This window comes from Canis lupus, chromosome 24 (genome assembly GCF_011100685.1).
Source record: "Canis lupus familiaris isolate Mischka breed German Shepherd chromosome 24, alternate assembly UU_Cfam_GSD_1.0, whole genome shotgun sequence".
Classification (NCBI taxonomy): domain Eukaryota; kingdom Metazoa; phylum Chordata; class Mammalia; order Carnivora; family Canidae; genus Canis; species Canis lupus.
In genome coordinates this window covers 9,221,688-9,245,663 of record NC_049245.1, presented here as the reverse complement: position 1 = coordinate 9,245,663, position 23,976 = coordinate 9,221,688, and the positions used below count along the sequence as shown (strand labels likewise).

General features: G+C 38.4%; 1 protein-coding gene across 9 annotated transcripts in view; it reads right to left on the bottom strand.

Annotated features, from left to right (window-relative positions):
• Positions 1–23,976, bottom strand: part of SEL1L2 (SEL1L2 adaptor subunit of ERAD E3 ligase) — a 133,955-nt gene that overhangs the window by 23,448 nt on the left and 86,531 nt on the right. For 8 of the 9 annotated variants that reach the window (XR_005377536.1, XR_005377535.1, XR_005377533.1 and 5 more), the window contains exons 6-10: positions 9,858–9,911; positions 9,354–9,413; positions 9,182–9,263; positions 7,425–7,579; positions 6,682–6,738 (exon numbers count right to left, since the gene is read on the bottom strand). Coding sequence is in view for 5 of the 9 variants with exons in the window: in XM_038571573.1 (XP_038427501.1) it covers positions 6,682–6,738; positions 7,425–7,579; positions 9,182–9,263; positions 9,354–9,413; positions 9,858–9,911 (408 nt within the window). In the remaining 4 variants the exon portion in view is untranslated. The remainder of the gene's footprint in view (positions 1–6,681; positions 6,739–7,424; positions 7,580–9,181; positions 9,264–9,353; positions 9,414–9,857; positions 9,912–23,976) is intronic. The other variant, XM_038571571.1, reaches the window with a different exon arrangement.

The window sequence follows — 23,976 nt, the reverse complement described above, 5'->3', positions numbered from 1 at the left end:
CATCACATAATTGAAATGTTCAGTCTAGAACACATAAGGGCTGACCTGGCCCTTGTTGCCCCATTCCCTAGGCCTCATCTTGACCTCCCAGAAGTTCTCCTCAGAAACTACACAAAGCATTAAAAGAAATCTGCCTCAGGAATGAGAAATGAAGATGCTTTCCCAAGTGTCTTTTTAGAATATAACTCTTCTGCTCTTTAAAAAGCCTTGACTAGGTGGATGTACAAGGATCTGCTCCTTCATAAAGACAAGAGAAGATTTAAGGAAGAAATGTGAGTAGTTCTTTTACATGCACATTTGCTCCAGAAGTATTGCCATTTTATTTGGGAGCCACCTCTTGTCACTAAAGTCAGTCTGCCTTGTGAACGTAACTAAATACAAATGGCACCAATGTTGAACCTCACACACTATATACCCATTCATCTATCCACCTCTTCTATTCTTCTTTTAATCTTTCAGCAACTTGAAAAGTGCCATATATATGATAATATGTTAAGTATTATAAGTGGTTCATAGATGAATAAAAAACACCATCCCTACATTTGCTCTCTACCAGTACTGCCGAGAAGAAAGGCATATAAGCAAATGTGTCATAGATGGGAAAAAAGGAACACTGGAAATAATTAGAGAGGTATGGAATAACAGAATGGTACATATGTGTTTTACAAGCTTTGTCTTTTCTAATCTTCACACCAGCACTGTAAGGAAGGTCCTATTAATATCTGAGCCTGCACTGTGGTACTACAGCAAAGTCAAGCAGCTGGTACTAGAGTCCCACAAGGAGCCTGATTTCAATTTCCATGCACTTAGTATTCTGCCTTCATGAAAGGTGTCAAGAAAGAGGACTCAAATGACAAAGGTCTCACAAAAGATGGAGAGGATTCTCCAGGGCAACAGGGCATCATAGTCTGGAGGAATAACATGAGCAAGGAACAGAGATAGAAATGCCTAAGGTATGTCTAGGAAATAGTCATTGCTGAAGTAGAATATCCAAAAGCTAAGATTTACAAAAATATGATGGGGCCATATTATAACAGTCCCGAATACTAGGTCAAGACTTCTTTTTTATTTGGTAGAAAATTGAAGCCATTGGAAATTTATGAGCATAAGGGAATCTTGAAACAACAAATGCTGTCCAAATGTCTGGAATAACCTGTCAATTGGATAGGAGGAAATTGTAGCAATGTATGATTTATCAATCATCTCTCAGTAAACAAATCAAATGTATGATCAAATGCATGATTTACCAATCACATTTATCAGACCCCATTAATATAGAAAATGAAGGTATTTCTTATGAATGCCTCTACTGAGCCAAGACCCAAATATACCTGTAGGTAACTCTCATGGCATGCATCCATTGATTTACATGTCTATTTAACTTTCTGTCTCCTCTAGTGTTGAAACTCCTGTACATAGCAAAGTGTCTACTGTATATCAGGGACGTAGGAAATATTTCTGGAATAAATGCATGAGCGAGTGAATGAAAGGATAAGTTTATAAATCTCTAAAACAGGGGAGCTAGATTTTAAGATTTATAGTCCCTTATAGCTCTCATACTGTGACTCTGTGAAATAATTTTCCAAGTTCAGTTGCAGAATTTGGCTCTCAAAATATTTGGCAATGGAGAATTCAGGGAAAAAGTTACTCTGAGAAACTATATTTGAATTGTTAAAAGAGAATAAGCAAATAAGAATCAGAAGAAAATAAAAATCCTGGAGTTTTCCCCATCTTTAAATATAATGATCCCATAAAGACCAGAGGAATTGAAGCTTTCTCTAATTTCCCCTTCTACACCCTTCTACTCTCATGGCTTATTCAGCATTTCAGTTCTCTTTTACTTGTCTTTAAATTAACCTACCTTTAGTGCTATTGCTTTAATTGTATAAACATTTACTAAACACTATGTGAAAGTATCATGCAAGCTACTTTGATGAGTCTTTGCTCTCAAAGAGTTAATTATCCATCCATCTATCCATCCGTCCATCCATCCATCCATCCATCCATCCATCCATCCATCCGCTGTGGTCTGTATATTTGCATCCCTTCAAAATTCATATGTTGAAAACCTAATACCCAAGGTGATGGTATTAGGAAGTAGGGCCTTTAGAAGGTGACTGGCACAGAGCTTTCATGGATGGGCTTAGTGCCTTTATAAACAAGGCCCCAGAGAGCTAGCTCACTCTTATTTACATAAGAGTGATACAATGAGAGGTCCATAAACTAGAAGAGGGCCCTATTCAACCATGCTGGCACCTTGATCTCAAACTTCTAGCTTCTGGAAATGTGAGAAATAGATTTTGGTTATTTATAAGCCACCCAGACTATAGTATTTTTGTTATAGCCCCTGAAACAGACTAAAGCACCATCCATCCTTCCTTCAAATATTTACTGAGCACCTACAATTATATTTTACTGATTCTAAGATGTCCCCCCCCCTCACACTTTAATCAGGACACTTTTTACTACCAATGGCATCATGTGATTTATATTGGCAGTGTTTTCTTCTTTCTCAATAGAACATAAAATAAAGTACCTTATAATTGATGGTATCTTAGATAGGATGAATATAGTATGTCCCATACATTATGCTAAGTGAAATTTTATTATTTAAATACATATCTTCTTAAAACAATGAGTGTGATTTTTCATTGGTTCAAGAAAATCTCTAGTTTAAGCAGTTTGTAGCATTTCCCCTAGAATGAAATGCCAAGAAAATGTATTATTTTTTTAAAAAATTGTGAATACTTCTTTTGTCTCAAAATCTGTAAATCATCCTTTTCAGGATTTCAGATTCTTGTCTTTTTAATGTGGCAAGGTAGACAAAGCAATTGCCTTTACATATCTGATATTATGCTTCTGCTAGGTTTAATTATACCATATCCACTTTAATAATATGCAGCCAAATACCCAGCTTTCCTAATTCAATTCATTCTGAGCCTGTATAAATTTAGGAATGCAAATTACATTAAAAGGTATGTGTAGAAATTCAAGATAATGTAATCAAGAATCGCATATACAATATTTTTCAGTAATTAGGAATTTGGTAGTAGGAGAGAGAGAGGTGAAAATATTGCTTATAGTGACAACTCATGAGAGAGATTAATTTAATCAAATAATGAGGAGGGGGAAAAAAAGGCAAACTAATTATTTTCTGGTATTTTAATATTTAATTTGGTGGGCAGTAAATTGGGCATTACTTACAATTATAGAGAACCTTACACTAATAATTTTCTTTGATGGACTGAAGCATTAGCATACTGACTCAAGTGGTGGTTTTCAGGCTGAGGGCCTGAAATATAACATATAATGCCTATATGCATTATATGCATTATAACATATAATGCTTAGGATGCTATCATTCATTCATTTATTCATTCATTCCTTCATTCAATAAATACTGAGCCCTAATATGTACCTAGTACTATTGGAGTATAGGATACATAGTAATGCGCAAGACAGACAAGACTTTACATTCCATTGTGGGGAGACAAATAATAAACAAGTCAAGATGAATATATGGGCTAGAGGAAAATAAACACTATAATGGGATGAATGGTGGAAGAACAGACTTGATCAAGAAAATTCTCTCTAAGGAGGTAAGACTCAGAAAGATAAGAGGCTAGCCATGGGAATAGTTGTAGTAACATTCTTTCAGAAATTAGGTTTATCCTTTTTAACTTCTCTCACTACTTTGCATCTCCCATGCCACTCCAAGTTGAGCCTGGTGCAGCTAAGCTGTGGTAAACTCCAAAAATGACCACAACATTTTGCAGTTGTACCTATTAGAAGAAGTCCTTTTTTTCCTGTCTCTTCCATGTTGGCTGGCCTTGTAATTTGCTTTGGCCAAAAGAACATGGTGGAAGTGATTTGTGAGTTCCAACCCCAGGCTTTAAGAGACTTTTGTGCTTGTGTTCTTTCACCATGTGAAAAGTTTAAGCCCAGTAGCCTGGAGGAAAGGAGCTTGTGGAGAGACCCAGTCATCCTAGGTGTCACAGATGAGGTCATCATAAACCAGGCAGCCCTGGTCAGTATTCTACAGATGCATGAGCAACCCTTGTCAAGATTGGTTGAGCCTGTCTAACACCAGAAGAATTACTCAGCTGAGCCCAGCCAAAACTGCTGACCACCCAAAATCAGGAATTTAATAAGTGGTTGTTGTTTTAAACCATCTAAGTTGAGGAGTGGTTTATCATGTAGCCTAAACTAACTGATACATAAGCCAACCAGTCTTGAGGTTTGAAACCTTGACTGGAGCCCTCCATGTAGGTTGGGTTTATTAGGTTGAGAAAACCTAATGGACAAGCCTATGCTTGCCGCCAGAATGTGCCTGAACCATGCTGATGTTTCTGGAATTGAACCAGACTTTTGGATGGGAAGTATGGGGCCCAACCATACCATTTGAAAGTTTGAACTAAAGAAACCTGACAAATCATATCATTCCTTCTTTTTGCTTTATAAATGAGGAAACTAGATTTTAGAGGTTGTATACCACCGCCACCCCCAGGTAAAGAAGAAATATGGTTTAATGGGAAGAGCACAGGCTTTGAATGCTGAAGCCCAGATTTCAAATTCTGATTCTTTTTTTTTTTTTTTTTTTTTTTAAAGATTTTACTGGGATCCCTGGGTGGCGCAGCGGTTTGGCGCCTGCCTTTCGCCCAGGGCACGATCCTGGAGACCCGGGATCGAATCCCACGTTGGGCTCCCGGTGCATGGAGCCGGCTTCTCCCTCTGCCTATGTCTCTGCCTCTCTCTCTCTCTATGTGACTATCATAAATAAATAAAAATTAAAAAAAAGATTTTACTTATTTATTCATGAGAGATGCAGAAAGAGAGAGGCAGAGACACAGGCAGAGGGAGAAGCAAGCTCCATGCAGGGAGCCTGATGTGGGACTTGATCCCTCAACTCCAGGATCAGGCCCTGGGCGGAAGGCAGGCTCTAAACAGCTGAGCCACCCAGGGATCCCTCAAGTTCTGATTCTTAACATTATTACCCAGCTGTGATACTTGAAACAATTTACTTTACACTTCTAGTCTCAGCTCCTCATCTGTAAAATAGAGATAATAAAACCTCTGTTAGGGCAGCCCCGGTGGCGCAGCGGTTTGGCGCCGCCTGCAGCCCAGGACATGATCCTGGAGACCCGAGATGGAGTCCCACGTCAGGCTCCCTGCATGGAGCCTGCTTCTCCCTCTGCCTGTGTCTCTGCCTCTCTCTCTCTCTGTGTGTCGCTCATGAATAAATAAATAAAATCTTAAACAAACAAACAAACAAACAAAAACCTCTGTTAATGAACCCATAGAAGAGGCCGACTGGGCTCCTTGGTGTTATCCAAGTGCCTGGTTATTGCCACTACAGTACCAGAATCCTTCATTGCCAGCCCTGGGATTATACTTCATCCTCATATAGAGGCATTCATCCTCATATCTGGTATTCACAGTGGCTGGAGCTGCCCAGAAGTATTTAGCTTTGTAGGGTTTTTATGTACCCTGTAAAGATTGATGGGTATTCAAACCTACAGCTGAGGTTTGCGTAGCTTCACACTCAACAGAATTTCACATTTATGGAAAATGGGTAATTCTTCCCAGTTTATGCATCTGTTATTTAACCTGAAAACTCACTGCAGGCTGAAATCTGACACTGGAGTCATATTGTGTATCTAGAACTTCCCACCTAAGAAGCTAGAACCTTGGTTATAATGAGGATTAATAAAATCTGAAGATCTTCAATTGAGCTGTCTTAAGATGCCCGTGCTTATTTCAATTGCTATGTATTTTATCACATTTTATGAAATTAACTTTGACATTTGGCCAACGTATACTGTACCTCATATAAAACATAAGTTATACTCATAAAAACAATATAAAGTGAAATGAATAGTAACAACAGATTACTCTTTTATATAACCACCTTAATAAAGTAGATATTTCTATTGTTTAACCATTGGGACTATGTTGGAATAGGGTCTGTTTTCCGTGGAGACAGTGAGCACAAGGCTTTTATAAAATGACAAGGGCTGCAAAACCATCTTTTAAAAAGAATGCCAGGTACTTCCTCAGATCTGAGGGTATCTATGGCCTTGAAACCACAGTTAGAATCTAGATGTGGCTCTGGTACCCTGGCTCTGGTATCTTATTGAGATCTTGTGTAGATCAAGTTTATTTGCTTTTTCTTCCACGATAAATTTGAGTTGTTAATTAATCTTCTAACCTCATTGAGATAAAGTAAGGTTAAGCAACATGATTGAAAGGAGCTTTGCAAATTTATAAAGATGTTTAATAATATTTCTAATTATATTGTAAGTGGCTTGAGGCTGGTACTCAGACCCCTTACCAAGAAACTCCCAGGTGGACTCTCCACAGATGACTTTTGGGGAATGGGTGTGTCCAGTGCTGGCAGGTGAAGGTATCTACTTCACCTAACCCCAGTTACAGTGAGAAGAGGTGGGAGCATGGAAACTCTCTGGCCCCAAATGCTCTTTCAGAAGCCTCTATTCCTTAGTACTTAGAGGTAGGTAGGAATGCTTCCTCTGGTGAATTTTGTTCTTCCTCAAAAGCTAATAAGCGGATCTGACCAAGGAAGTAGCAATGGGCTCTCCCCAGCAACTTTTCCATGCCACCCTCCTTCCTTTTTCCCTCACCACTCTCCTCCCATCCCACATGACAGTCTTGAGATTGACTTACATAGTAATCCTGATCCAGACCTTTCCTTCCAATTAGATGCAATTGTCCAAGAGATACCTAGGAATGACAATTTTTGAAAATTATTTTAGCAATAGCATTAATTTAAATGAAAACAAGCCAATTATATCTTACCTGAAAAATAAATAAATAAAAAGGGTGAAGAAAATGTTTAGTTGGTGATTTTATTTTAGTATACTATTTCAGTTTGATGCAATTGGTATGCCTAAAAATGAAGCAGAAAAAAACATTCCAGGCCATATCTTTTATTGGGTAGGTGACTGATGCTGGGCATCTGGCTTCCTCAGTGGCAGGAAGCTGGTCTGCTGGTATATAGCAACGTCTGGAAACATAAACCTAGCAGCCTTTACTCTTGGCTATCAAAGGTCACACAAATGCTGTCCCCTTCCCATTCTCAAAGACATAACACTTCTGAATGCTGGTAAGAGTTCATTCATACTAAATTCAACACTGCATCCAGTGTTTTTTCTATACTTAAAATCTAGGTTTTTTTTTTTTTTTTAAGTAAAATTTTTAGAAGTAAATGTAAAGGAAAAATTTGCCATTACTATGACAACTGGCTTTCACATAGGCTATTGAAACTGCAAGTAGCAGGGAACAAGAAAAGAAGATGGGGTGTTTCTAACTTCTCAGGATGGAGCATTGTTAGCTCTTTTAGAACTCAGTAAACCAAACCCCTTGTAATTTACATGTTCTAAAAATCCAGATCTGTCTGTATACATTACTTGTATCTGAACATCTCCTCTTTCTGCCAAAAATTTGTAGTATTGATATATGTCCCAATCCAAAATCTCACTGTTAGAACTCAGATTTTCAGGTCTCTCAGTTAGTCTCACTTTTTCCACAGGAATACCTTCACTTTTTTCCAATTTGTCAGCAACTGTGAACAGAAACAAACTGGAGAATAGCTAGAATACATAAACTTGCAAGAGATAATAGTCAATTTAGAGAAAACACTGTTAGGCCTATTCTTAAATTCTTAGAGATCTGGTCTACTAACAGAAAAGGAGATCTACCCTTAGGAGATATAAATGTACTGATTTTTATTTATATCGTTCTGAGAAAAGTACAAGAAACCTCATTATTTTTTGCCGTCCTTACAAAAATTGTATCAACATATATCAGATGCTACTGAAGAGCTTGGCCAAGCAGGCTCAAGAAAAGAAGACAGATGTTAGGAGCAAGCAAAAGGACCCCTTTTACCACTGGCTTTTTCCAAGATTGAAACTACAAATAGGAATAATAACTGCTCCTAAATTACTTCCTATGAATAGTCTGAAAATAAATATAAAGATAAATTGTTTGAATAAATCTAACAGAGTTTATATGTAGTAATTCCAATTTCATTAAGCATATGAAATGATCTTGTTATATATATAGCATCTAACAGTAAGAAACAGTTATTTTCCTCTTTTCTTTCTCAGATCCTAATAATGCCAAAGATGTGTATTTAGATATTATTCTGATTACAGAAATTAACCATATGAACCTTACCCTATTTACTTCTTAGAAGATTTTTATTTAAAAAATCTATCATGAGTCTGGTTCAGTGATGTGCAAGATGAAATGTTATACACAACTTTGAAAATAGATTCTAGAAACATACATTAATCTCCTGCTCTATTTTTTTGTAGACAAAGGATAGGGTAATAGAATAATGATTACTTGAATTGTTCTCAAGTGCAGTGATAGAGATTGATAGTGTATGTATCTCAAGTCCATTTCTTCAGGAATTTTTAACAAGCCATCCCATATTCCAAATGTAAGAATGAGAAAAGCTGTTTAATATTTATTTATTTATTTATTTGTTTGTTTATTAAATATTTTATTTATTTATTAATGAGGGACACAGAGAGAGAGGCAGGAATACAGGCAGAGAGAGGAGCAGGGTCCATGCAGGGAGCCCGAGGTGGGACTCAATCCTGAGACTCCAGGATCATGGCCTGGGCCAAAGGCAGGCACTCAACTGCTGAGCCACCCAGGTGTCCCCTGTTTAATATTTATTGATGCTACATTCAAATTTTCAATTGAAGGATAGCACAGCACAAGAACATAGGTACATATTCTAACAAAAATAAAAGATGAGGGATCCCTAGGTGGCGCAGCGGTTTGGCACCTGCCTTCGGCCTAGGGCGCGATCCTGGAGACCCGGGATCGAATCCCACATAGGGCTCCCAGTGCATGGAGCCTGCTTCTCCCTCTGCCTGTGTCTCTGCCTCTCTCTCTCTCTCTCTCTCTGTGACTATCATAAATAAATAAAAATTAAAAAAAAAATAAAAGATGAGTACATCCATTTAAAGCTTTTGAAAATTAACTATTAAGAAATCAGAAAACTCTACATTGTGTTAGAAGAATTGTATTGTAACAAATATTAAAAGCATGGTCATTTCATACTTTCATAAATACAACAACTGCATTGATTTATTCTTCTAATTGCTCAAAAAGTCTATTTATCTTAAAATAAATTATGTGAATTACTCACTATAATCTGCCACCTTCTTGTAATGATTTAGGGCAACTTCACAATTTTGTAGAACATTGATTCCTGACAAATATCTGTACCCCTGAAACACAAGCATATATATTCTTAATATTCTGACAGTGTTGTATTTATAACATACCTAGGTAGGCCCAAGAATATTTAATTTACATACCAAAATCATTTGGGACATCATGCTTCCTCCAGCACTTCCAAAGGTGTAATATATTAGTGCCTAAAATTAAAAAAAAAAATCTATGTCTATATCCAGCATCTAAATTTGAAGCTCAAGTCAATCATTTTTTTTTATTCCTAGCCCAGCAATGAACCTTGAACTACTCCAAAATAAATTCCAAATTTCATCCTCTTAATCTGTAAAAATGGCTGACATTTTTTGGAGGGCTTAGTGAACTCTGGAGTCTGTGAAAAGGGCATTGTACATGATATTTCATTTAATCATCAGGAAATACCTATGAAGTAGATATTATTTATCTATCATGGCAAACCTGAAATATGGAACATTAAGAAACTTACGGTATTTTAACCTTAAACTTCTGGCTATTGAGCTGGTGCTTTTAAATACCACTCTCAAGTGACTCTTTTACCTAAAGAGGAGCCTATTCAATGTCCTTTTAAAAAAAATTCAGATTTGTTCCAGAAAAAAATAGAATGACCTTACCTTGGCTTGATTGTATTCCATTCCTATTCCATAAGAAGACAAAAATCCTAATGCCTAAAACCCAAAAGAAAACGAAAACTAACTAAATCCATTTATTTCACAATTATTCTTATTTACACTGGTTAAAGGTATTTTAAATATCTGCTCCATAATAATTTGTATTGTTGGTTTATTTCTTATCCTACAAAAAAATGCCTTTTTATACTTTTGCTAAGGCTGTAAGAATTTGGAAAAGGCAATAGTGGGAATTTTATATAATATATGTGAAAATAGGCTAATATTTACTGAGCTTTAGTATAAATTAGAATAAAAGAACATAACCAATGCTTTGTATATGCTTACCATTCTTGGCAATGGAAAATACCTTTTTCCTTCAACATTTTTGAATTTAAGTTTGAATATTTTTCTTCACATTTTAAAAAGAAAATATGTATATAAAAAATTCAAAGAGCAGGACCCCTGGGTGGCTCAGCTGGTTAAGCGGCTGCCTTCAGTTCAGTTCATGATTCCAGGGTCCTCCATGTTGGGCTCCCTGCTCAGCAGATAGTCTGCTTCTCCCTCTGCCTCTCCTCCCTACTCATGTGCTCACTCTCTCTCTCACATAAATGAATAAAATATTAAAAAAATTCAAACAGGGATCCCTGGGTGGCGCAGCGGTTTAGCGCCTGCCTTTGGCCCAGGGCGTGATCCTGGAGACCCGGGATCGAATCCCATGTCGGGCTCCCGGTGCATGGAGCCTGCTTCTCCCTCTGCCTGTGTCTCTGCCTCTCTCTCTCTCTCTCTCACTGTGTGCCTAACATAAATAAAAAAAAATTAAAAAAAAAAAAAATTCAAACAGAAAGAACTATATTGAATGAAAGAGAAAGTCTGATCACAAAGCAAGATGGTACAATAGGCAACTCCAGATCTCCAGTGTCTCCACAAGACACTGATTTAGCAACAACATACAGTCCAAAAAGTCTTTATGAGAACTCCAGAAACCAGTTAAGAAATCTTAGTAACCCAGACAAACTCAAAGCCAAGAAAGAACAATCCATTGAAACAGGTAAGAAAAGCCATTTTATTAAACCTACAATTGCTCTTTCCCCAAGCCAGCACACAATTCAGAGTGATCAGGAGAAAAAGCTCAACTCAAGGCTTTTCTCTTGGGAGGGAAAGAGATGAGTGGAACTTAGGTCCAGTGTTCCAGCTTTTGGGGGGATTGCCCAAGGGTATGATTTCTGATTTGCCTGACTCAGAGCACTAATGAAGAACTAGTATACTTTGGAGTCCTAGGGGGCTGCTGAGAACAAAAGAGAGCTCAGCCACTTTTTGCAGCACTGAAGAATTTGTAGTACACCACAGACAGAAGCCAGGACAACTTGGCACAATCAGCAGAAAGTGCCCAGCTTGTAGCTTCTCCCTTGGGAGGGAAAGAGAAGACTGGAATGGGGGCCCAATATTCTGGCTTTGGGGCAGCTGTTCAACGGACTGGTTTCTTTCCCATCTGACTTGGAGCATTAACAGAACTGGCATACTTTAGATGCCTGGGGTCACTAAGAAGAAAAGGGAATTTAGCAGCTTGTTGCAATACCAGAGTATCTGCAGTATCATGGATAGACACTAAATGAAGCAAAAGACAAGTGCCTGATAAAGACCAACAAATCTAATTGGGAAATTACAATACAAGCCCAAAGAAGACACACACCTGAGAAGTTTGAGAGGCTCCCAGAATCTCTAGCTATGCTGATTGGTGAAAGTCTTTATAGCCAGTCTGTAAAGATGGTAAGGTGGCTATAGTTGCAGATGCATAGTCACAGCAAAAATTAACAAAGCACATGGAGAAACAGGTAAATATGGCTCAATCAGTAGAACAAAATAAGTCTAAAAATATCCCAACCCTAAAGAAATGGAGATCTAGAAATCACCATACAAAAAATCCAAAACAGTTCAAAATGCTATAAAAAAGTATATATAAGCTAATAGCCAAAATCAGGAAAAGAATACATGAATAGAATGAGAATATCAACAAAGATATAGAAAAAGAAAGGAAGCAAGCAAGCAAAACTCCTTTTAAAAATTCTGGAGCTGAAGAATACAATAATTGAATTGAAAAATTCACTAGAAGGATTCAAAAGTAGGCTTGATCAAGCACAAGAAAGAATTAATGAACCCAAACATAGATCATTTGAAATTATCGAGTCAATGGAACAAAAAGAATGAAGAAAAGTTAAAAAAAAATCCTAAGAGACTTATGGAAAATCATCAAGGAGACAAATATACACATTTATAGGAGTCACAGAAGAAGAGTGAGGAAAAACTGGTAGAGAGCCTGTTTTAAGAAATAGTGGCTGAAAATTTCCCAAATCTGAGGAAGGAAATAAGTATCCAAATTCAAGAAGTTCAATAAGCTTCAACTAGGATGAACACAAAGAGGCCCACATCAAGACACATTATAATCAAACTATTAAAAGTCAAAGAATCTTGAAAGAGGCAAGAGAAAAGAGACTCATTATGTACAAGAAAGCTCCGTAAGTGAGCAATTATCTCAGCAGAAACATTGCAAGCAGGAGGCAATGGGCTAATATATCCAGAATGCTGAAAGGAAACAGCTGTCAACCAAGAATACTGTATTGGAAAAGCTGGTCTTCAAAAATTAAGGAGAAATAAAGGCCTTCTCCAATAAACAAAAGCTGAGGGAGTTCATCACCACTAGACCTGCCTTATAAAAACTGCTGACAGGACTTGGAAAAAAAAAAAAAAAGGATACTAAACAGCAGTATAAAAATAGACAATATAGAGCTTTTGGTAAAGATAAATACATAGACAGATACAGTATATAATATTGTAGTATTGTAATTAGTGGTGCAAAAGTAACAATTCTGGAATAGAATTTAAAAGAATAAAAGATAACTATAACTAAAAATGTTAATGAATACAAAATATCAAAAGATGTAATTTGTGTCAATGACAACATAAAGTAGCGGGAGGAAGGAGTGTTGTGATTGCAATTAAGTTGATATCAGTTTAAAACAGATGGTTTTGGGGATCCCTGGGTGGCTCGGTGGTTTAGCGCCTGCCTTCAGCCCAGGGAGTGATCCTGGAGTCCAGGGATCAAGTCCTGGGTCAGGTTTCTACATGGAGTCTGCTTCTCTCTCTGCCTGTGTCTCTGCCCCCCTCCACCCTCTCTCTCATGAATCAATTAAAAAAAAGATTTAAAATAGATGGTTTTAACTAGAAGATGTTTTATGTAATCTCCATGATAACTATAAGGAAAATATGTATAGAAGATATACAAAAGAAAATGAGAAGGGAATCAAAATATGTCACGAATAAATAAATAAATAAATATGTGAGAAAAGAAGGGACCAAGAGAGGAAAAGATGGACAAAACAATCACAAGACAAAACAATAAATAAATTAACAACAGCAAGTTGTTTATACTTATACTCTAAATATAAATAGATGAATCTTCTAATTAAAAGACATAGAAATGGGACGCCTGGGTGGGTTAGCGGTTGAGCACCTGCCCCTGGCTCAGGGCATGATCCTCCGTCTCAGGATCAAATCCCACATCAGGCTCCCTGCCTGGAGCCTGCTTCTCCCTCTGCTTGTGTCTCTGCCTGCCCCTCTCTCTCTCTCTCTCTCTCTCTCTGTGTCTCTCATGAATAAATAAATAAAATCCTTTTAAAAAAATAAAAGACATAGAAAAAAGACGGAGGGGCAAGATGGTGGAAGAGTAGGGGTCCTCAACTCACCTGGTCCCATAAACTTCTCCTAGTTAACTTTCAAAACATCCTGAAGACCTACGAATTCCGCCTAACATTTAAAGAGAGAAAAGCTGGAAAGCTACAGAGAGAAAAGTTTTCGCTTCTAACAAGGTAAGAAGGTGGGAAAAAATCTGTGCTGGAGTTTTCCTGGGCAGAAAAGTGCTTAGCGGGGAAATCAGGCAAAATCCTAGCAGGGAAAGTGAAGTCTCAAGATTCTTGCAGTCAATATAAGAGGAGGGGCGCCCGGGAGAAAGCTCACCGATACTCGTGGTCGGATATCCTCTGGCATTTCGAAGAAGCCAGTCGGTTAGGTGGGCTGGCTCCGGACAGAGGTGACTGAGCCCTATTCCCATTCAGAGAGGTGGCCCCTGGGAGTGTAGGTCCAGTGGCACAGGGCCCCAGATCCCAGGGATCTTTGACCAAGAGGACAAAGCCGGTATCCTGCCTTCCCCGGGGACTGGCAGAAGTGGGGAGGGCACAGAACAGTGAGGACTCTCCTGCCACTGGGTGCCCCCAAGCTGTGCAGATCAGCGCACCCGCGTTGGTCCCCAGGAGCATCTAGGCAAATGCGATCGGGGAGACTGTGGTTAATTAAACATGGGGAGCTCCATTCCAGAGCTGGAAATCTGGCCAGGGCCATTGTTTCTCCTCTTTGTTTCACCTTGTGCCTGGGAGAGGTGGCTGCTAGGGAACAGGGTCCTCACAGGATAAACAGATCCCACGGAGCCCAGCACCTGGCAAGGGGGTGGGGCATCTCCGTCCAGGCACAGACACCTGAGAATCAGCAAAGCAGACCCCTCCCCCAGAAGACCAGCTGGAAGAACAAGGGAAGAGCAAATTCTTGACCAAGCAACTCTGGAAAGCTCCAGGTTTGAGAGAAAATCAAGGGAAAATAGTATACAAAACTAGAGGGTCCCCCCCCCCTTTTTTTTCCTTTTTCCATTATGACTACTTCTTATATCAGACTAAAAATTTCCAATATTTTTTTCTTTTCCTACCTTAACTACAATATTTTACTAGCTCTTCATTTTAAGCTTTTTCCATGTTGACTTTCATATTTCTACAATTACATGTCTTAGATATATTTTTCACTTCTGGAATCCCTTCAAAGTATTCAATTTCATTTTGGGAGATTTAGGAGATATGGGCTTTGTTTTGTGTTTTTCGTTTTTTTCTGCCTCATTTTGTTCAACAATGGTGAAAGTTAATACCTTCTAAAACATTACCAGCATACACCCAGAACCAAGTGGAAAACAGTGCTGGTTCACTCTCTGAGATTATATTCTCTCTTCATTCCCATCTGACCCCTCTTTTATCTTGTTTATCTTTTGGTGGTCAAAGTTAGGGCTTTCTATAAGTATTGCTGGTTTATAAACATTTGGGATTGATCATCTTCTAACATACAGAACAAAACACTCAGAACCAAGAGGATCACCCTCAGGTAGACTCTTCACTACCACTTCTTTTTCACCACAATCACCCAGCCCCCCCCCCTTTTCTTCCCTTTTTACTCTTTTCCTTACTTTTTTCCCCCATCTTTTCCTTTTATTCTCCTTCTTTGGGGTTTTTGGCCTTTTATTTTTTACTACATCGTTTTAAAATTTGTTTTACATGTCAGTATCTTTTTGTCTTATTTTATTTTCATCTTCTTTTTCATTTTCTGGTCTTTAACCTCTTTGGAATCATCTAGGTTGTATTTTACTTAAGTCATGGATGATATTTTTGATTCCCTCACTCATACAGCCACTCTGCAATGGACAAAGTGACTAGAAGGAAGAATTCACCACAAATGAAAGAACCAGAGACAGTACTCTCTGCCACAGTTACAGAATATGGATTTAAATACAATGTCAGAAATTCAATTCAGAAGTACAATTATAAATTTACTGGTGGCTCAGGAAAAAAGCGTAAAGGACTCAAGAGACTTCAACACTGCAGAATTGAGATCTAATCAGGATGAAATTAAAAATAGACTAAATGAGATGCAATCCAACTGGATGCTCTAACTGCTAGGGCTAATGAAGTGGAAGAGAGAGTGAGTGACATAGAAGACAAGTTGATGGAAAGGAAGGAATCTGAGGGAAAAAAGAGCAAAAGAATTAGGAGTCCATGAGGAAAGGCTTAGGGAAATAAACAATAGCCTGAGAAGGAAGAATTTACGTATAACTGGGATTTCAGAAGAGGCTGAGGCGGTGGGGGGACCACAAAGTACATTTGAACAATTCAGAGCTGAGAACTTCCCCAGTCTGGGGAAAGAAACATTCAGATCCAAAAGATAGAGAGGACCTCCCTCCCACCCCCCGCCAAAAAAAAACCAATAAATACCATTCAGCACCTCGACATTTAATAGTGAAACTTGCAAATTCCAAAGATAAAGAGAAATATCTTAAAGCAACTTGAGACAAGAGATTCTTAACTGAAATGGGAAGAAATACCAGATTAACAGCAGACCTCTCCACAGAGACCTGGCAGGCCAGAAAGGGCTGGCATGATATATATGAGAAGAACATGCAGGCAAGAATACTTTATCCAGCAAGGCTGTCATTCAGAATAGAAGGAGAGATAAAGAGCTTCCAAGATAGGCAGAAACTAAAACAATACGTGACCACCAATCCAGCTCTGCCAGAAATATTAAGGGGGAACCCTGTAAAAGAAACAGGGAGCCCAAAGAAATAATGTGCCAAAACAGGGACTGAATGGGTATTACAATGACACTAAGTCCATATCTTTCAATAGTTACTCTGAACGTGAATGGGCTAGATGATCCCATCAAAAGACACAGGGTATCAGACTGGATAAAAAGCAAAACCCATCTGTATGCTGTCTATAAGAAACTCATTTTAGATCTAAGGACACCTCCAGCCTCAAAATGAAGTGGTGAAGAACCATTTACTATTCAAATGGTCCTCAAAAGAAAGCTGGGGTAGCAATCCTCATATCAGATAAATTAGAGTTTATACCAGAGACTGTAGTAAGAGATGAAGAGGGACACTATATCATACTTAAAGGGTCTATCCAACAAGAAGACCTAAAGATTATGAATATTTATATCCCTAATGTGGGAGCTGCCAAGTATATCAATCAATTAACCAGAGTAAAGAGACACTTAGATAATAATATACTAATACTAGGAGACTTCAACACGGACTCTGAGCAAAGGACAAATCTTCCAAGCAGAACATCCCCAAAGAAACAAGGGCCCTAAATGATAAACTGGAACAGATGGATTTCACAGATATTTACAGAACTTTCCATCTGAATACAGCTGAATGCACATTCTTCCCAAGTGCACATGGAACTTTCTCCAGAATAGACCACATACTGGCTCACAAGTCTCAACCAACACCAAAAGATTGGGATTGTCTCCTGCATATTTTCAGACCACAATGCATTGAAACTAGAACTCAGTCACAAGAAGAAATTTGGAAGAAACTCAAACACGTGGAAGTTAAAGAGCATCCTACTAAAAGATGAATGGGTCAACCAGGAAATTAGAGAAGAATTAAAAAGATTCATGAAAATGAAGATACAACCGTTCAAAATCTTTGGGATACAGCAAAAGCAGTCCTAAGAGGGAAATACATCACAATACAAGCCTCCCTCAAAAACTTGAAAAAAACCCTCCAATACACAAGCTAACCTCACACCTAAAGGAACTGGAGAAAGAATAAAAGCCTACACCAAGCAGGAGAAGAGAGAGAATAAAGATTAGAGCAGAACTTAGTGAAATAGAGACCAGAAGAACTGTAGAACAGATCAACAAAACCAAGAGTTGGTTCTTTGAAAAATTGGAAAAAACTCAAATACACAAGCTAACTCACACCTAAAGGAACTGGAGAAAGAACGACAAATAAAGCCTACACCAAGCAGAAGAAGAGAGTTAATAAAGATTCAAGCAGAATTCAATGAAATAGAGACCAGAAGAAGTGTAAAACAGATCAACAAAACCAGGAGTTGGTTCTTCAAAAGAATTAATAAGATAGATAAACCCCTAGACAACCTTATTAAAAAGAAAAAAGACTCAAATTAATAACATCACAAACGAAAGAGGAGAGATCACAACCAATACCAAGGAAATAAAAATTATTTTAAAAACCTAGTATGAGCAACTATATGCCAACAAATTAGGCAATCTAGAAGAAATGGATGCATTTCTGGAAACCCACAAATTACCAAAACGGGAACAGGAAGAAATAGAAAACCTGCACAGGCCAGTAACCAGCAAGGAAATTCAAGCAGTCATCAAAAACCTCCCAAGACACAAAAGTCCAGGGCCAGAGCCAGATGGCTACCCAGGGGAATTCTATCAAACGTTTAAAGAAGAAATAATACCTATTCTACTAAAGCTGTTCTGAAGGATAGAAAGGAACAGAATAGTTCCAAACTCATTTTATAAGGCCAGCATTTCCTTGATTCCAAAGCCAGACAAAGACCCCACCGAAAAGGAGAATTACAGACCAATATCCCTGGTGAACATGGATGCAAAAATTCTTCAACAAGATACTAGCCAATAGGACCCAACAGTACATTAAGAAGATGATTCACCATGACCAAGTGGGATTTATCCCCAGCATGCAAGGCTGGTTCAACACTCGTAAAACAATCAACGTGATAGATTGCATCAACAAGTCAAAAAGCAAGAACCATCTGATCCTCTCAGTAGATGCAGAGAAAGCATTTGACAAAATACAGCATCCATTCCTGATCAAAACTCTTCGGAGTGTAGGGATAGAGGGAACCTCCCTCAGTATCTTAAAAGCTATCTACGAAAAGCCCACAGCAAGTATAATTCTCAAGGGGGGAAAAACTGAGAGTCTTTCCCCTAAGATCAGGAACAAGACAGGGATGTCCACTCTCATCACTGCTATTCAACATAGTACTAGAAGTCCTAGCCTCAGCAATTAGGCAACAGAAAGAAATAAAAGGCATTCAAATTGGCAAAGAAGAAGTCGAACTCTCCCGCTTCACAGATGACATGATACTGCATGCAGAAAAGCCAAAAGACTCCACCCCGAGATTGCTAGAACTCATACAGCAATTCGGCAGTGTGGCAGGATACAAAACCAATGCCCAGAAATCAGTGGCATTTCTATACACTAACAATGAGACCGAGGAAAGAGAAATTAAGGAACCAATCCCTTTTACAATTGCACTCAAAAGCATAAGATACCTAGGAATAAACCTAACCAAGGATGTAAGGGATCTGTACTCTAAAAACTATAGAAAACTTCTGAAAGAAATTGAGGAAGACACAAAGAGATGGAAAAACATTCCATGCTCATGGATTGGAAGAATAAATATTGTGAAAATGTCTATGCTACCCAGGGCAATTCACACATTCAATGCAATCCCTATCAAAATACCATGGACTTTCTTCACAGAGTTGGAACAAATAATCTTAAGATTTGTATGGAATCGGAAAAGACCAAGAATCGCCAGGAGAATATTGAAAAAGAAAACCAATGCCGGGGGCATCACGATGCCGGATTTCAAGCTGTATTACAAAGCTGTGATCATTAAGACACTATGGTATGGGCACAAAACCAGACACATGGATCAATGGAACAGAATAGAGAACCCAGAAATGGGCCCTCAACTCTATGGTCAATTAATATTCAACAAAGCAGGAGAGAATATCTACTGGAAAAAGGACAGTCTCTTCAATAAATCATGTTGGGAACATTGGACAGCCACTTGCAGAAGAATGATGCTGGACCATTCTCTTACACCATACACAAGGATAAACTCAAAATGGTTGAAAGATCTAAGTGCAAGACAAGAATCCACCAAAATCCTAGAGGAGAACACGGGCAACACCCTTTTTGAACTTGGCCACAGCAACTTCTTGCAAGATACATCTATGAAGGTAAAGGAAACAAAAGCAAAAATGAACTATTGGGACTTAATCAGGATAAAGAGCTTCTGCACAGCAAAAGGAACAGTCCACAAAACTAAAAGACAACTTAAAGAATGGGAGAAGATATTTGCAAATGACATATCAGATAAAGGGCTAGTATCCAAGATCTGTAAAGAACTTATCAAACTCAACACCCAAGAAACAAAAAATCCAATCATGAAATGGACAGAGGACATGAACAGAAATTTCTCCAAACAAGAGCTACACATGGCCAACAAGCACATGAGAAAATGCTCCGCCATCACTTGCCATCAGGGAAATACAAATCAAAACCACAATGAGATCCCACCTCACACCAGTGAGAATAGCGAAAATTAACAAGACAGGAAACAACAAGTGTTGGAGAGGATGTGGAGAAAGGGGAACCCTCTTGTACTGGGAATGCAAACTGGTACTGCCACTCTGGAAAACTATGGAGGTTCCTCAAGAACTTAAAAATGGAGCTACCCTACGACCCAGCATTGCACTGCTACGTATTTACCCCAAAGATACAGATGTAGTGAAATGCCATGAAAACCTGCACCCCAATGTTCATAGCAGCCATTTCCACAGTAGCCAAACTGTGGAAGGAGCCACGATGTCCTTCAACAGATGAATGGGTACGGAAGATGTGGTATATATTTACAATGGAATATTACTCAGCCATTAGAAAGGATGAATACCCACCATTTGCTTTGACTTGGGTGAACCTGAGGGTATTATGCTGAGTGAAATAAGTCAATCAGAGAAGGACAATCATCATATGGTTTTACTCATACGTGGAATATAAGAAATAGTGAAAGAGATTATAAGGGAAGAGAGGGGAACTGAGTGGGAAAAATTAGAGGGAGACAAACCACAAGAGACTCCTAACTCTGGGAAACAAACAAAAGGTTGCAGAAGGGAGGTGGGTCGGGAGATGGGGTAACAGTGTGATGGGCAGTGAGGAGGGCACTTGATGGGATGAGCATTGGGTGTTATACTATTTGCTGGCAAATCGAACTTCAATTTAAAAATGTAAAAAACAAACAAAATGAGTCCTATGCTCCATTGACTGAACCCCATAGGCACTCCTCAATATCACCATCTTAAATATCTGTATAACTTTAATTATGTTTTTGAATACTATTTTTACCACAGGGATTTTTTGCAGTTAAATACAAAATATTATATTTGCAAAATAGTAAACAGATTTACACGTTATAATAAAATATGAGTTTTTAAACCTTCATTGTCCGAATACAAAATTCCAAACAGACTAAATGTTGCCATCATATCCAGCACTATAAATGATATAGTGATTCCTTTACAAACTAATTAACATGTATGTTATTTTTTAGTTGGAGTATTAATTAGTTAATTAAGTCAACAGTTGTTTTGTTGACATGTTCTTTATGCCAAACATAATCTGAGTTGGTGGGTAGAACATGATTAATAGGTAAAGTCCTTATGGGTTGATCTGAAATACAAATAATTGCAGCACAATTTAGGTAGACTACAGTATAAAATGCCTTAGGCAAAGAAAAGTGTCTAACTGGTTCTGCCTTGAGCAGGCGAGGAAGGCTTCTAGGAAAAAGTGACATTTGTACCTAGTCTAGAATACTGGACAGAGGCAACATAAGGTTTTATTTGTCTGTATTTAACTAAAGCATTTGACACGAGGTCAAAATTCCATTCCCAGAAAATAAATTCCAAATTAACATAAATGGTACATGAAACACATGGATTTCAGAGCCAAAATCAGAGTATCACTCCCATACTCAGACTAATGTGGGTCCATGGCATGGCCACAGATTGCCCTCTAATCCCATTTCATTAACCATCAAATACTTGCCATTGATTTTAAGAAGAAACAGGTAGGAGAATGTAATTGGCTGAATGCTAATCCAATGCCAGGAAGAACAACTCTAAATGCATGACCACTGGCCATGTATTATCACAGCCATCTTTGTAGAGACAAGCAGGCATTGTTGGGACAGTGTTTTTGAAAGTGTACAATTACAGACTTTGGAGGGGGCATGGCATAGTAGCAGACAGGGGTTCTGGGGTCAGAAAGTTGGGCAGTATGCAAATCCAGATTCTACAACCTAATGAGCTTCCATCTTGTTCATTCTTTCAGTGTTACTTCTTTAAACCTCAGGTTTCCCTAACCTGCAAAGGGAACTGATGATAATGTCACACTACTTGATAAGGTTGCTACAAGAACTGAATAATATCTGCACAATCCCTTAGAGATGTTAAAGAACATCAGTGATTAATGTGTAATGATTTTCATCCTAATGGCTTTGTCTTTGGAGTCAGTCAGTCCTGGCTTTACATCTGAGCAACAACACTGGGTTCTTGTGACCTTCCCTCTCTAAGTCTCAATTTCCTCATCTGTAAAATGGGAATATCTGTCTGATATATGTGTGTGCTTGGTCTCCGGAGGATAATAAGATAGAATACGAGTGAGGACAAACTTATGACCTGGAAGGCTGACATTGACCTGATATGCAAAATTCAATCACACTGCTTATTGCAATGCTACAATATTTGGTGGCAAAAAGCCTCTGATCCAAGCACTTGCTATGCTTTCCCTGACATCCTGGACACCCTTATTCCTTACTCAGACTTCCCCTCCTCTCCTGACCTCCCCATACGAAGTGTTAACATCTGGAGGAGTGGGGAGCCTACATGATCCTGTACTATATAGGACCACAGCTGCATTGCTGTATCCTAAAATTTTGCAGTCATCCCATAGAAGAGTCTGATTCCAATAGCAAATCTGCTTGTAATTGATTTGTCTTCTTGTAAAAGAACAACTAGTCAAACAGATTCTATGCTATAAACAATGCTTAGTTCAATGACTGTGACGAGGATGGCCACATGCCACATCCATCACAGCTCTCTAACAGAGAGCTAATAGGCTAACAGACTGGATGACCATCTTTCTTCTCAGGCTGTTTGTGCCACCATGGTATAAGAATACTGCTTGCATACTTAAGAAATATTGCTGAGAACTGTAAAGACAATGCAGCAACAGCAATGTGGCTAAAGAAGCTGGAAATGTATACTAAGAATGGCAATAAAAAGAATGAGAGGGCTAGAGATAGAGAATTGAAGAGAATGAAGACAGCTATCTCTGGTGAAAAAGTAAGAACAGAATACTGAAATGTAATAAATGGAGTGCCAGAAGTCTAGTAAAGATCTGAGTTTACCAAAGAAAAATGAAAAAGAAATGAACCCATATGATAAAGTGGCATTGAAGGGTCGGGGAAAATACAATTGCAGCATACGTATAAAGGACAGTTGGACAGAGGAAAGAGGCATAATTATTTTTCTCATGTACTTTGTGTGATTCATTCCTCAAAATTACAAATCAGAGGAAATTTTGATAAGGGCAACAAAAGCATTTAAGGTTATGAACAGAATCTATTGTATTGATTTTCAAAGAAACTATACCTTCTAAATAATGAGAAATACTAATTAACGTTTGTCTTCATGAAAATGGTGGAAATTGAGGAAAAAGAAAACAAAACTGAGTCTAGTCTTACAGGACTAGAAGATGTCCTATAAGATAGAAGTAGATAAATTGTATATTTTTTACTTCTCTGATTTTCATTCAGAAGCAAAAAATCAGACTTAAGAAAGATTTACTCTTAATATCAATGAACAGGGGCACCTGGGTGGCTCAGGGGTGGAGCATCTGCCTTCGGCTCAAGTCGTGACCCCGGAGTCCTGGAATTGAGTCCCGTATTAGACTCCCCATAGAAGTCTGCTTCTCCCTCTGCCTATGTCTCTGTCTCTCTGTCTCTCTCTCTCTCTCTCTGTGTCTCTCATGAATAAATAAATAAAATCTTAGAAAAAAAAATCAATGGCCAGCTTCCAAAAGAAATTTGTCAATTGGCCAAATAAGAATCAAGATCATGGGGTTAAACCTCATTGTTTTAAGAATTACAAAATAGATCATTCATCTTGTATCACCTTAAAACTTGATTTAGGGGCGTCTGGTTGGCTCAGTAGTTTATTTTTTTATTTTTATTTTTTATTGGAGTTTAATTGCCAACATATAGCATAACACTCAGTGCCCATCCTGCCAAGTGCCCCCCTCAGTGCCCATCACCCAGTCACCCCAACCCCCCACCCATCTCCCTTTCCACTATCCTTTCCCAGAGTTAGGTGTCTCTCATGTTTTGTCACCCTCACTGATATTTTCACTCATTTTCTCTCCTTTCTCCTTTATTCCATTTCACTAATTTTTATATTCCCCAAATGAATGAGACCATATAATGTTTGTCCTTCTCTGATTGACTAATTTCACTCAGCATAATACCCTCCAGTTCCATCCACCTTGAAGCAAAAGGTGGGTATTTGTCGTTTCTAATGGCTGAGGAATATTCCATTGTATACATAGACCACATCTTCTTTATCCATCCATCCTTCGATGGACACTGAGGCTCCTTCCACAGTTTGGCTATTGTAGACATTGCTGCTA